This window comes from Perognathus longimembris, chromosome 1 (genome assembly GCF_023159225.1).
Source record: "Perognathus longimembris pacificus isolate PPM17 chromosome 1, ASM2315922v1, whole genome shotgun sequence".
Taxonomy (NCBI): Eukaryota; Metazoa; Chordata; class Mammalia; order Rodentia; family Heteromyidae; genus Perognathus; species Perognathus longimembris.
The window spans coordinates 11,979,577-11,994,593 of NC_063161.1; the positions used below are offsets into that span (position 1 = coordinate 11,979,577).

Genomic DNA, 15,017 nt, shown 5'->3' on the forward strand with positions numbered 1-15,017 from the left:
GGTTCCGCCTGCCCCGAGCCGGAACTGGCTGCGGTGGAACCCGGATGTGGTTCAGGCGGAGCCGGGAAACTGCGCCCTCTAGTGGAGTCGGAGGCCTCGTTCTCACCTTGCCAAACACGGACCGCGACGGGCATCTTTGCCGATTCGCCCTCCGGGAAGGACGAACACAGAGCGAGCTCTAATTTTAACAGCAAATTCAAAAGAATCGCAAACAGCATTTGCATAGCTCTAGAGAGGAACTGTTTCAGTGTTCAAATCGTAGCAGAAAATGTAAAGAGTATTACCCACCACATGGAGTTGGTGAGGGACTGCAAGGATGGCAAGACAGAAATCACAAAAGATTTGATAATGGAATCCTAGACGTGGCTTGTGATGAAAGACTTTAAATTCTGTGATGCACATCACCTTGAATAGGGTTTTTAATCTTTGAGTTATTAATTTTTATTTTATTTTTAATTTATTTTTAGTTATATATACGTGTATATATACACATGTATACACACACGTTGGCAGTACTGAGAGTTCGGACTTGCAGGCGTTCTTCCACTGGAGCAATGCACCCAGTCCCTTTTGATTTTTCATTATGCACCCAGTCGCTTTTGATTTTTCGTTAGTTTTCAATTCCAGTGTCTAGGTTTTTATTGTCCTGGAGGGCCTCAGGATTTAATCCTTCATAAGTCCCCAACAGACCCTTAGACACAGTCCTAAACCATCATACCTGAGTTATTTCTTTCCTTGGAAGTCTTGGGTTTTGCCTGGGCTGGCCTCAAACCGAAATCCTCCTAATCTCCACTTTCCTAGAAACTGGGATCTGGGGCATGAGCCATTTCACCCAGTCCTGGAAGACAAAGGATTGGTCTCCCTAATTTAAAGCCAATTTGTACAAGTTAATAGGAAAAACAAACTCATTGGGGGAAAAAAAGGTATCAACAATTATTTAATAGAATTTCAGGTTTTTTGTTTTTGTTGTGTTTTTTTTTTTTTTTTTTTTTTTTTTTTGCCTGTCCTGGGCCTTGGACTCAGGGCCTGAGCACCTTCCCTGGCTTCTTCCAGCTCAAGGCTAGCACTCTGCCACCTGAGCCACAGCGCCCCTTCTGGCCGTTTTCCATATATGTGGTGCTGGGGAATCAAACCGAGAGCTTCATGTGTAGGAGGCAAGCGCTCTTGCCACTAGGCCATATTCCCAGCCAGAATTTCAGTTTTTAATGTTACAAAAGTTCTGGAGATGATAGTGGTGATGTTTATGAAACTGAATTAGCAATGCTGAACTATACTCCATTTTTAATGGTTAAAATGGGGAATTTTAGGTATATTTTTACTACACACACACAACTGAAAAGCCATGTGGTGGTCCATGCCTGTAATCCCAGCACTCCAAAAGCTAAGGAAGGAGGATTTAAAATTCAAGGCCAGCCTGGGTTATGTAGTAAAACCCTATCTTAAAAAAACAAAAAAAAAATGAAAATTGGTTAATATATGTTTTCTGGAGGTTTTTTCCCCTGAAAATGCATAGCCTTTACACCACGTTAGTCTAATTTTAAAATTAGGTGCTTGATTTTACTTAGTGTTGTACTGATGAGAACCTGCAAGTAGATGGAGAAAGAAAAAAGCAAAATGAAGAACCACCCTCTTCCCCAGTTCTTATAATTTACTCACAGAGATGAGATACCCGTGTGTGTGTATATATGGCCCTTGTGAATTACTAGAGAGCACTGTATTTAGAGTCCAGCCTGGAAGGGAGTATGAGTGATTTATAGATGGCAGAGGAGGACTGGTTTGGCTCAGGTGTGTATTGGTTCTCTGTTACAGGTCCTCTTAGTTTTCCACTATCTAGATGGTTCTCCAAATGTAGCATGGATCAGTTTCCTGGAGTATGTTAAAACAATCACAGCTCTGCTTAGGCAGACTGGGCCTACAACTTTGCATTGCTATCAAGTTCTCAGCTGTAGCTGTTGCTGCTGTCTATCACCCCCCACTACAATCCTGTGTTTTAGTTCTTCAGACTACTGGCTCCAAGTCAGGAACTGTCTTGTTTGTGTTTGTATCCCCTAGTTCTAACCCATTGTTTTTGGATAAATTATTCCTGCATAATTTGAAAGACAAAAATGCAGTGGATGATAATAAATCTGGCGTTATATTCTGAATAGTTTATCCTGATTTTTTTCCCCCTTGAAAAGTAGGGAGCTCTGCTAGCAGTCGTTTTAAAGTCCTCCATGGCAACAGTTGGTTAATGTTTACCGAATGATGCTTGCTGACCATTAGACCTTGGCGACCACGGTTCCTTGAGTCCTTCCTGTACTGCACCCTGGGTTAAATCCATGACTTCCTTGGATCCCCTATGAGGTTGGATTTTTGAAGCCCAAAGCCAGGAAGAGCAAGGCACTGGTGGCTCACAATTGTTGTAATCTTAGCAACTTGGAAGGCTGAGATCCAGAGGATCACATTTCAAAGCCAGTCCAGGCAGAAAAGTCTTAGAGACTCCACCTTCAAATTTACCAGTCAAAAGCTGGTCTGGCGGTATGGCTCAAGTGGTGGTAGATCACCAGCTGAGTAAACTAGCCAAACAAGTATAAGTCCCTGAGTTCAAGCCTCTGGCAGAAATACATACATGCATGTGTGCATATAGCCAAGGAGAGTCTTACAATTTGTTACATGCTTTTCCTGAATTACTGGTACAGAAAGGTTGCTGGTTTGAATAGAGAACTTAAGAGATCCCCAGAGGGAGAAAGTAGTTACCAACATTTCCATTAATTTACTATAATAGGCAGATAAGAAACTGACCAAGGCCATGAGGCAGAGGTGAGAGAGAGGTCATTAATTTTTAAAAATAGCAAAGGAGGGCTGGGGATGTGGCCTAGTGGCAAGAGTGCTTGCCTCCCATACATGAAGCCTTGGGTTCAATTCCCCAACACCACATATACAGAAAATGGCCAGAAGTGGGGCTGTGGCTCAAGTGGCAGAGTGCTAACTTTGAACAAAAAGAAGGCACGGACAGTACTCAGGCCCTGAGCCCAAAAGCCCCAGAACTGGCAAAAAAAAAAAAAAAAAAAATAGCAAAGGAAAGGGAAAAGTAGAGGAATCCAGGCTGGGCCCTGGAATGTGAGGGAGAGTTCCCGTTTGCTGAGTGTTACTTGTTAAATACATTCTCTAATTGAATGACCAACCCCTGGTGGATAAGAATGATTATCCCCACTTGACATTCGAGAAACTACAACTCACACTGCTAAGAAATTTGCTCAGGCAATGTTGGAATTTATATCTATAATTACCTGACCCCAGGGCCCATACTTTGAACCACTCTGTCTTAATACCACACCCACAGCATGGGGCGGAGAAGATATGTCAACAGATAGAGTACTCCCGTGCTGGGTTTTTGTCGAAGGACATGTCTATAGATGACACTGGAAAGATCTGCCACAAGTGGATGGGCCATTTTCAGCCTTAGTACTCTGTTAACTTAGATCAGTTCGAGGAGACCCCAACATCAAGAAATGAGAACCAGAATCCTCTCTTCTTAAAACCCAAGTGTACTCAGACTGCAGGATTTCTGATAATGGTTATCTGGATAAATGTAGTTCGATAAGATGGGAAGGAGGGCTAGAGGGAAACCATTCTTTAATTGGAAAAGGTGAGGGCAAGGGGGGGGGGATCCTGGGTGTCTGTCATCTCATAAATAGGTGAGGAGGAACCAAAATTTCTAAGTATTATAATCAGAGAATAATCTGCATTCTGAGCAAGAATGAACAGTCCAGAGACCTTCAGCTGCCTGCCATGCCTTCGGCCTTAGCTCTGAAAAGTCCCACTTTGTGTCATGGGACTTATTATCCTGTGGAAAGCAAGGTCAGGTGCCCTCTCACCACAGCTAGGAAAGCAGGACAGAGGGAAGCCATGGAGGCCTCCTGGGTGAGCACCTTACCAGGCTGGAAGCAGGTGGCAGCTAACTGTCTCTCTCGAGACACTTGAAATTAAGAAATACCGGAAGGAAGAAACAGCCACAGAAGCTGAGAGGTAAACTGAGGATTCAAATAGGGTCTCACACCAGCTAGGCAAATGCTCTACCTTTTGAGCTATGCCCCCAGCCTGAGAAATGCTTTTGATGGATGGAAGGAATCAATATAACTAGCTAGTAGTTAGGGGTACACATTTCAAGGTTAAACGCCTTCCTTTTGTTCAAATACACTTAGTAGCTTTGTATAGCAAGTTGTGTGTGTGTCTGTGTGTGTGCGCGTGCGCATGCGCGCGTGAGCACACGCATGCGCGCACATGGATATGCGCCAGAACTGGAGTTTGAAATTGGGGCCCAGGCACAGTCCTTTAGCTTTTTGCTCAAGACTGACAATCTGTGAGCCACAGCTCCACTTCCAGCTTTTTGGTGGTTAATTGGAGATAAGGGACTCATAGACTTTATTGCCCATTCTGGTTTCAAACTGCGAATCTCAGACCTTGGCTTTCAGGGTAGTTAAGATTACAGGCATGAGCAACTGGTGCCTAGCCTTGGGCAAGTTCTTTAAACTTCTTGACAGTCCTTTTCACACACAGAAATAATGCTAGAATCTGCCACACAGTGGTTCTATAAGAATACATATATTGTATACACTTTATAAATATATAACTTTCTATATATGTATATGAGGCTACATATAAAGTTATTAGCACCATATAGTATGTGCTTTTCTTAAACAAAAAAAAATCAAAACTGTATTCAGAGTCTTCAATGCACCTGTAACTGCAGCTGCTTGGATTCCCATGTCTCCTTCCTTCCTTCTTCAGAAATAAAGCCTTACATCAAGTCCCTATATTCCTTCCTCTCGAAATCTAAAAGGCAAACATAGAAATCTTAGAAATAAAAAAAGAACTAATGTTTAGAGAACAAGAGGGCACAAGGTGGTCATAAAAATAGTTTTTGCAAGGTTGAATTAAGTCATGCAGGATAATGTCATAATTGATTACAAAGTAAAATGAGAACACGATATGTTTTGTCAGTCTCCTTTGAAGTTAACACCAAGGACAACAGCCACAGCCTTCTGCTCTGCGTACCCTTGAGTTTCTCTGCCAATGACAATATTGGGCTTAATGAGCCATGGTTCTGATGAGATATAACAATTTTTGTTCGAACATAGTTAAGTACTTAGTCATTGCATCTCAAAACACTAAAGCCCCTTGAAGCTTGAAAGATATTTAGGACTCATAGATTAAGAGTTATTATCATGTATTCTGGACCCCAGTATGCTTTAGCTGGAAGACAGTTTCATATACAGCTAATTTGATCTCACAGTTGTGTAAGATAGCCTAGCCTGATAGGAAGATTAGAAAACAGGTCCAAAGAGGGTAAAAGATGAATTGAGATCATCTGGCTATGTGATAGTAAATTCAGACTCAGATCTTATGACTCTTGTCTTATACTATTTTTACTAAACAATGAGTGGAGAATTGGGGGATTTAACAGTTCAGAGGGGAGAACTTTCATTTTGAGAAAGACGCAAGTGCAAAGTAAAACTACCTTGTCCACAGGTTGCACTCTCCGCACCTGTGGCAGACTTGTTTGTTCTTGGTCTGTGGAGAGAAAATTCACTGGAGCTCATTCAAGGAAACATTTGGGATCTGAACTACAGATCACTCCTACTTAGCAATTTCCAAGGCCTTCAGACCAGGCCACAAGATTGAATTCTGAGAGGAAGTGGTGAGTCCCCCCAACCCCCCCCATATACTGAATGGAGACTGAAAATCTAGGAGAGCGCTAAGCCCCAGGATGGATGGAAGTTGAGTTTCTGATGGCTGAATGGAGTCATCTCCACCTTCCCACTCCTTGCTTTGAGAAATGATCTTATCCCGAGGCTACTGAGACTTGGGTGCTGTTTGTTTAGCAGTTTGTCTGCACAGTCTAATAAAGGCTGACTTCACATGACTATCCTTCCTTACATCGTCTTTTGGATCAGGATCTCAGAACCACTGCTGGGTTGAGGGCTCTTTTCACACATTTCTCACATTTGAATTTTAGAGACCTCATGAGAACATGTTATAGTGGATTTTGTTTTCTCTTTCTGCTCCTAAGTATACTCTTTCCAAATAGGACTTTTCCCAATTAGGTCCCACTAAAGTGGGACATCAGGATTCTAAGGGCTACTCCCTCATTCCATGCCCTACAGAGTACAGTGTAGGGAGTTGATCTAGACTCATTCAATGCGTGTTGATGCCTGGGAGTGCAACCTTAAGCTAATGAGGCAAAGAAACAAGGACAGGTCAGAAATCAATCTCAGTGTGGTTAGATTCCTGGGTTGCTTTGGTTCCTGCTCCTTCTGACTAAAGTAATGCCCTATCTATCCAACCAACTCATTTACTATGTCAGTTACCCAGAGATTATTTTTATTGCTCTGTTCCCGTGTATGTGTGTGCATACACATACAACACACAAGACTTCTTTGCCAGAGAAATCTTTGCAACACAGAAATTAGTTCTTGACCTTCTGTTTCAAAGATTCAATGCTACTTTTTCCTGTATCCCTTAAAGAACAAAAGGAAAGGAGGGAGAAAAGAAAGGAGGCAGGAAAGAATGGAGGAAGCAAGCAAACTAGCTTAGTATGTTTTCTATAAAACCTTTTCAACTGTCTTCTTTTTCTCCCATTACTTCACTCTCCCCACATGCGTCTGGTTCCTGGACTCACCGTTTCTCTAACTCATTGTATTCTGTGTATTTGGCTTCTTGAGCTTTTTCAGTTTTTGGTTCCTGGCTAAGTTCCCCTCTATTCTTCATGTTTTACCCTAAGCATTATCTTCTCCATAACCTAGAATTTGATCATTTTTTCTTCTTTAACATGAATCACGCTTATTTCATAGCCCTTATTACACTTTACTATGATTGTTTGCAAGTCTTTTTTAATTTTTACTAAATTTTATGCTGCTGAAGGACAGTAGCTGAGTAGACTTCTACATATGACAGCTGGGTACTTCTTGACACATAGTTGATGCTGAATGAGGTGCTTGTTAATTGAATGAATGAATGAGTTAACTTGATAGATGTCTGTAAGGCTCTGATCAGCTGCATAAGAATCACTCCAGAGTAATTACAATACTGTCCAATATGCCACCCCTGAGCCCCTCAAAGATAGGAAACAGAGGCACTGTGCTCTTGAAGTAACTTTTAATGTTTTAAAACTTAGTGCACACAATACATATTTTAGCAGAATGAAAATGTGCATAAGGTATTTGATAATAAAATTTACATTACAAAACAAGACCATACTAGAAAAACCTCAAAAGTAAACATTTGAATAAAAGCTAAATAAACACACTAAAGAATATGATTTTAAAAATCCTAACAAATGTAGTTGCCTAAATCCAGACTTGAGACAGATTTACTTTGTCACTTAAAAAAAAAAAAAAAAAAGCAAAATGCCCTTCATTTTAAATGTAGTTTTTAAATGTTTGCACATTGTTTTTCTCTGCAGGTAACTGCAGTATAATAATCAAGTATATAAGTGAATATCAGCTGATTCCAATCTGATAATAAAAACATACACCAACTGAGAAACATACCATTCGCTCCAGCAAGCAACAAAAAATGCATATACCACATAACAATTCCCTTCTTCCCCAACGCCAGGCCCCCACACGATCATAGCTGAGAATGATGTCAGCTTGAGAGAGAAAAAAAATGAAGACGGAAGTCTTCAGCACCTTGTGGTTTCTAAGCACAGGGAAGCATGGCAGAACAGATGGGCAGGGGGACAAAATGGGCGGGACCAGGGTGAGCGCTTTAGGGAAGTTCACTGACACATCATACAACTGCATAGACAGAATGGCTGCCTTGTATCTTGGACATTGCGGGGAAAGCTGTTCAGGATTTCCTAAAATGTTTTGGCAGATCCTCCCAAGTAGCAAGAGTAGAGATAATTCATGTACACAGTTGGTTCTGCAGGAACATTCTAATGGTGGAAATTGAAGGGAGGAAAAGGGGGTTGAGAAAAAAAAGGAGTATTCATTTTACTTCCTACCCAACTTCCCCACTAAGTTACTGAGGATCCAATGGGTCCCTGGAAGACCAAACAATTGAAAGTACATTTCCAGCTAAAGTACTTTCCAAACCCAGTGCCACCAGCCTGTAGCACTCTCCTCAACATGCCAAAGAAAGAGGATGTGATTTCAAAGAAGCTAACCTCCCCGAAATCCAATGATAGCTCCCATCCAGCTGTGCTGGGTTCCATTCATGCTCAGGAATGGCTAATTACTGCTACTTACAAGAGCACTGTGGTCACAGCAGGTCACAATTTGCTTAGCACAAAAGGTATTTGCTAGGTTAAATTATATGGTTCATAAACCCACAGTTTGTGTTTCGTTTTTCCGATGTGAACTTCATCAAGAACGGGATGGCATTTTTATTGTAAACTTCTCTTTTTACAAGGCAGCCGATTCAAACCAGTCTTGCCTTTATAAAATATCAAAAATCTTCTATAAACCTGTGAATATGCTGCAAAGTCATTCACTGATATATTTGTGCAAATTTGTGTTTCCTCTCAGAGAATATAAGAAGGACCCAACCTCTAGAATAACATTTTAGAAGAAAAGGATGTATTTCTATTTTCATTAACAAACATGGGAAGGTTTATCTAAAAAATATATATATATATATATAATATATATATACAGCATTAATTGTACTCAATTTAACTTCTAAATAAATACTGACAATTGGTATTATAAAATATGATTTGGTATGTTTGTGGGAATTGGAGGACTTACTATGTAAGTTGCTATATCATCAGTAAAAAGTAATGGTACATTTCAAATGCAATTATGCTTATGTCACATTCTTTATTCAGAATATCAATTTCCTTAGTTGTCCTTACAACCTTCCACCCTTCAGGAAGTTGTAGAAAATTAGAAGTCATTAGGTATGAGAGTGACAAATGAGCAGAACAGCTCCTTCGAGAGCAAACAAATACAAATGCTTAAGAAAACACCAGTACTATCTAGGTAATATAATTAATTAAAAATTCCTTTTTGTTCATTCATTAAAAATGTGTGTTTGAAACTTGAAAATGAAACACCAAGAGGCTGTAAGGGATGCGTGGGTCTTCTGTACTGCTCTAGCATGACCAGATTATACACATTTGGGCTAACACTGCACCACAGACAGTACTAAGAATGGGCTGCATCTATAATGCCATAGAAATGGACTGGGTACCAAAGGGCTGGGTTTCCTGTATTCTTCCATATCAGTTCCTCTTCAGTTAGTTGGAGGGGAAGCATCCGCCTTCCCCAGGGCTTCCTCCCCAAAGAGCAGCTTTCGAAGAATATTTGCATAAAATGGTCCATACACTTGTTTGTTGAGGTTCACGATGTTTGCATACCGGGAGCCCAGCACCTCCAGCTCCTGCTGGATGACAGCAAGGCCTCCTGGGATGGGAGGCATGCACTTTTGAGGGCTTGGAAGACAAAGCAGGCTTCTCATGTACATTTGGATTCGTTTATCTGAAAGGGGGGTAAACACAGTATTTATCTGCTACGTGATCGAAGTGTATGACTTAAAAAAAAAAACAATTGTAGTAATATGATTTGATAGCGTTCCCAGTTGCCTTTTCCTGAACTTAGATTGTATCACCCCAGCCCTCACATCTGTATTGGACTTAAGAGGACTTGCTTTTGCCAACATTGTGGAAATGCCCACATGCCAGTTCCATGTCTAGGCCTCAAGAGGCACAATTCACACCCATCCTCTCTGCCTGCCATGCCCATGTGAACAACGCCAGGCATGCTCAAGGATGAGACCAAGGAGAGGAAATGCAGGTTCTATCTGAAACCATCCTCACCAGCCTATAGCCAGCCAACTCCAAAACATTCAAGAAAGTTCAGCTAAGATCAGCAAGGCTTACCAACCCAGGCCACAGTTGAGTAAGTCCCCCCCCCAAAAAAAAAAATCACAAGAACTACCCAGCTGCCCTACAGACTTGTAAGCAGTAGTAATAAATGACTTTTCTCCCCCCAAAAATTGTTTTATCTTGGCTTGTTCTGTTCCTGGACCTTGATCTCAGGGGCCTTTGCGGTCTTGCTTGGCTTTTCCTGATAATGGCTAGTGCATTACCACTTGAGCTATACCCCCAGTCCAGAATTTTGCTGGTTTGTTGGAGATCAAATCATGTAGACTTTCCTGTCAGGGCTGGCTTCCAACTGTGATCCTCAGCTCTTGAGTAGTCAGGATCACAGGCGTGAGCCATGGGGACCTGACAGCGGTGGACTGATTAATTTTAATAAACAGTCTCTGTGAAGGGAAGCTTTTACAAAAGCCAGTCCTCCACATCCACAATTGCAGTTATTTACTTGAAGCTGAACTTGAAAACTGACACTATAAGGATGGCCCATACCATGGGATATATATATATATATATATATATATGTATATTATATAGTATATATAATATATATTGCTAGAAGCTTTTTTTAAAAAACCCACAGGATTTCATATAGAGATTCAAACGTTTGATTTTTTTATCCCCCCCCCAAAAAAAACCCTAAACACCTAGAGACTTAGAAAACTTGCAGGACCAAATTACCATTAAGGTAAGAGTAATTGCACATCTACGTGTTTCCCAGGCTAGTTGAAGTTTACACTTGTGGCAAAATTAGAGTATTCTTATAAAAATGTCCTGGTTTGGTAATGAATCATACTGTCACAGCCAACAATCAGGAGGCACTGGGAAAGTGGTGTCTCCTTCCCTGCTTTAGTAGAGCCAAGCTTGAGGCTACTACATAAAAGCTTGCAAACACATACGGTGACTGGGTGACAATTAGTATTGGACAAACTGGACCTGCCACAGCTCACGGAGCTCTAAGGACTCTGGCTTTGGAACCAAAAGCCTCACAAATCGGAAAGTTTGCTTGGAGGAATCAATTCCATTGGATGCAGGCAGTTGTGACATTCATGAAACTCTTATTGTTAAATACTTCTTCTCCAAATTGTGTTTTGGTTTGATCTGATCTAGAGCCAAGAAGTTTCCAATGTCCATGTCTTAGTGAAAAGTCAGAACATCTTTCAGAGTCTAAGGTTACCTCTTTCCTGTGTTTTTTGTTTCTCCTACCCTCAGTTATCACGGCATACCAGTTGAAAAGGTATCACTGTCCTGTATTTAATCATAAGCTCACTAAGGATAAAGGCTATGCCTTTCTTATCTTTATATTCCTCATCTGTCGTGTTGCAAGAATATCACATATGCTGACTGAATTTAAATGGTAATGAATGGAGAGGAGTTATTAAGCTAAACACTAAGCCAAAAATAAAAAAGGCCCAGGGAGCTTAGAGAAGAAAGGCATAGCTAACTTAAGCCTTACCTGTAATGAATGTTTCAACAAGAAGAAATTATTATGTACCACTTGGTCAAATGAAAATTACTTTTAAAAATGTCATGGGTGAGGCTGGGAATATGGCCTAGTGGCAAGAGTGCTTGCCTCGTATACATGAAGAAGCCCTGGGTTCGATTCCCCAGCACCACATATATAGAAAATGGCCAGAAGTGGCGCTGTGGCTCAAGTGGCAGAGTGCTAGCCTTGAGCAAAAAGAAGCCAGGGACAGTGCTCAGGCCCTGAGTTCCAGGCCCAGGACTGGCCACAAAAAAAAAAAAAAATGTCATGGGTGGAGGGTTCCATGTAATCTACACAGCAGGTAAGGCACAAATGATTTTTCCTGGTTTGTGTACACTTAAAAAAAACCTGGTTTGAAACTCCCTTTCTAATGATCTTTTCAAAAGGTTAAGAACACAGTGGGGAGTGCAAACCCTTTGGTGCATAAATGTCACATCAACTAAGAAAACCACAGGGCAAAACATGGGTACCCTGAGCAAGGAGAAAACTATAGCCTTTCTTATGTACCAGGGATCTCCCTTAAGTGATTGACTGGCTGATTTATTTATTGACTAATTGATTGATTGTTTGATTTATAATGGTACTATGGCTTGAACTCAGGGCCTCTCACTCTTGCTTGGTTGTTTGTTTTTTCTTTTCCCAAGGCTGGTGCTTTACTACAGCTCCACTTCTGACTTTATGATGGTTAAAGAGACTTAAGAGTCTCACAAACTCTTCTGCCGGAGCTGGCTTTGAGCTGTGATCCTCAATCTCAGCCTCTGGAGTAGTGAGGATTGTCTTGGGTACACATCAGGCTTCCTGTGTTTAATTTCTTCTGGCTCCTGTGCATGCAGAAAACCCATAAACTGTGTGCTACTTCCTCCTTGAGATGAGCTGCCTGAGTCTCAGGCCCAGACTTATCATCATCACAGATACTATCCAAATACTTTCCCACAAGAAGGTTTAAAAATGAAACCCTTTCAACACTGCTATTATGTTCACTAGTTCTGTCTTCTTTATGTTTCCTAGGCCAAAACTCAGTGACAGGAGCAGCCAAACAAGAGTTCCTGCCAAAGGTGTGTCCTTGGCTTCCAACGAGGAACACTCCACAGTCACTCGAGTTTTCAAGACAACAATACGGTGAGGTTAAAAAAGAAATGCTCTCAGTGTGCAACAGGACAGGAAGGTTGGAGAGCTGGGTGAACTAAGTTGTTTTACCAGACTTGAAAAGGCATTTCCTCCCCACTTCTCCTTCCTTTTCCTTCTACACACACTTCCCTCATCTAAAGCAAGGGCAAAGACATACTGTGACTGTAGTCTATCAGCTGCAGTGATAGTAGCACACTACCAGCTCTGCCTTTAGCACCTGGCAGAGCAGTTAGGCACATGAGCTCTGGAGCTAGACAGGCTAGATAAGGATATCAACTTTGCCCCAGCTTCTTAGGTGACCCTGAGCAAGAGTCACTCCACTTCTGCAAGTCTGCCAAGCATTCGCCCATTCCACAGAATATGATTACATTCCTCTATGGGCTCAGCATTGTGCAGGGAGATAGCAGTGATCAACCATGCGCAACCCTGGGTGCAGGAGGCCTAAATACTAGTGGAGGCCCAGCACCCCACAGCAAGACTTCTAGGTGAGTCCTCATTCTTCCCTTCTTCCTCCTAGGAACACAGGTTTTAACTGTCTGATTTGAGACTACACACAGTAAGGACAGATACATGCCTACATGTGACTGTTGAAAATATTATTTCTTTGTATTTTTAAAAAACATTTATCCTCCAAAAGCAGGTACAGGTTGAGAATCTTTTATCCAAAATGCTTGGGATTTGCAGTGTGTGGATTTTGTGGTTTCCTGGATTTTTAGATTATTTATGTAGATTTTTTTATCGGTTGAGCATCTTATCTGAAAATCTAAAATCTGGAATGCTCTAAGAACTGAAGATTTTAGAAATGTGTTAAATAATAAAATACGATTGACAGTATTAGTCAAAAATTAAAAACAAATTAATCTGAAGCGAAACAACAACAACAATAAAGAGTACTCACCGATCAAGGACCAGATAGAATTGTCTTTATCTTCAATGCTTGAAAATTGACCTATAAGATTAGCTTGAATCTCTGCGTTTAGAACAGGTAAACCTCTCTCTTTCAGGGTCTTGTTAACCTCAATGCAAGTCTGAACACCAATAGAATTCAGGGCTTCCTTCAAATTAAAGGTCCTATAAGACATAAAGTGAAATCCCTTCAAGGTAAGTTTCTATTTTTTATGTATTTTTATTGTTATTTTTAATTTATTTTTTAAATTATACCAACTCACTTCAGATGTCTATCAGATTTTTCTCTTATAAGGGCAATATTTACTGCTATTTGAATAAACACAAAAAATAGTAACTCCTAACTACTAACCCCACATATAACCAATTTCTGTTATTTTTTGTGAACTGAGGTTTGAACTCAGGGCCCCATGCTTGCTAGGCAGATGTTCTACCACTAAGCCAAACCTCCAAAAACATGAAACAGATTTTTAAAAGCTTAAAAACATAAAATTGTATACTTAGTATCCAAACAGGGAAAATGGGTATTAAAGCATGTTCCTCCAAAATAAGTCTGCAATAACATTTACATGTAGGTTAACAGAAAGAGAGAAGAAATGGAAATGTACTTCCTAAACATTCATCCATTGGTCTGAGAGAATTGACTCACTCATTTTTTTCAAAAAGCTTGGAAAATGAGGTATAATCAGTTCATTTTCCTATACTTGAATGGTAAATCTGTAACACCAATCAAAACCAAAGTCACATTTCTTAAGTTTTTTCATTGTTGATCAATGACTAAAGATTAAAAGAAAATTCTTCCCATTATTATTTTCAAGTAACTGCTAAATAATCCTAAGTATATAGAGCTAAGGAACTTGTAAAAAGTAACTAAGTAGCTTACTTAATAAGTAAGGAAAAAAGGTAATAAGTATGAGGCATTATTTGGATTCACACTATTAAGGAATAATTTCAAGTGAGATACTTTCACTTTCCAGAAAAGATCTCTCAAATGACTTTTTGAGAACTGAGCATGTAGCCTAAGTGGTAGAGTGCTTGCTTAGCAAGCGAGGGACTGTGAGTTCAATCCCCAGTACTACTAACAATCAAAAGGATTGTGTAAAATGGAAATTAAAGAATGAGATAAGGGCCTGGTGAAAGGAAGCAGCACAACGGAAGTGAATTAGACTATAAGCTATGGCATTGCTCAGACCTTAATTCAAACTTGCTCTATTAGCCTTCAGTAGATTGTCAGGGATGTAGTAATTGCTTAATGAGAAGGAAAATAGAAAATAATATCACTATTGTGGACATGAACAACAATAAGAATTTGGAATTTGCCATATAGATCTGCCTTTGACGTTCTACAACACAAGGGTGGATCAGGGGAAAACGTTTACCTTATGTGTTTTATCCACTACAACTCTAACTCTCTCTCTTTACTCAGTGACACCTGAGGCTGAAGGAAAAATTTAATTTTAGTTTAAGCAAGGCTTCCTATTCATTCCCAAGAAGGGCAAAAGCAATGCTCACTTATGAGATACATCACCAAGCCAAACTTAAATGAATCAAGATCTCCTGGCTATTTGGGATCATCTGCTGTTTTGTATTGTGAATGCTAACACCCCGCTACAAGGAGGGCCCCTGCCTGAG

The 15,017-nt window shown here is 40.5% G+C and overlaps 2 protein-coding genes across 4 annotated transcripts in view; both read right to left on the bottom strand.

The window, feature by feature from the left end:
* Polr3b (RNA polymerase III subunit B) overlaps positions 1-5,814 on the bottom strand; it is a 98,426-nt gene extending 92,612 nt beyond the window's left edge. The window contains exon 1 of the mRNA XM_048356626.1: positions 5,796-5,814. The gene's annotated coding sequence lies outside the window, so the exon portion shown is untranslated. The remainder of the gene's footprint in view (positions 1-5,795) is intronic.
* A 1,306-nt stretch (positions 5,815-7,120) lies between these two features.
* The window catches only part of Tcp11l2 (t-complex 11 like 2), a 34,983-nt gene continuing 27,086 nt past the window's right edge, over positions 7,121-15,017 (bottom strand). For all 3 annotated transcript variants that reach the window (XM_048356637.1, XM_048356653.1, XM_048356643.1), the window contains 2 exons: positions 13,378-13,550; positions 7,121-9,467 (listed from right to left, as the gene is read on the bottom strand). In XM_048356637.1, the coding sequence (XP_048212594.1) occupies positions 9,223-9,467; positions 13,378-13,550 (418 nt within the window). In that variant the 3' untranslated portion in view covers positions 7,121-9,222. The remainder of the gene's footprint in view (positions 9,468-13,377; positions 13,551-15,017) is intronic.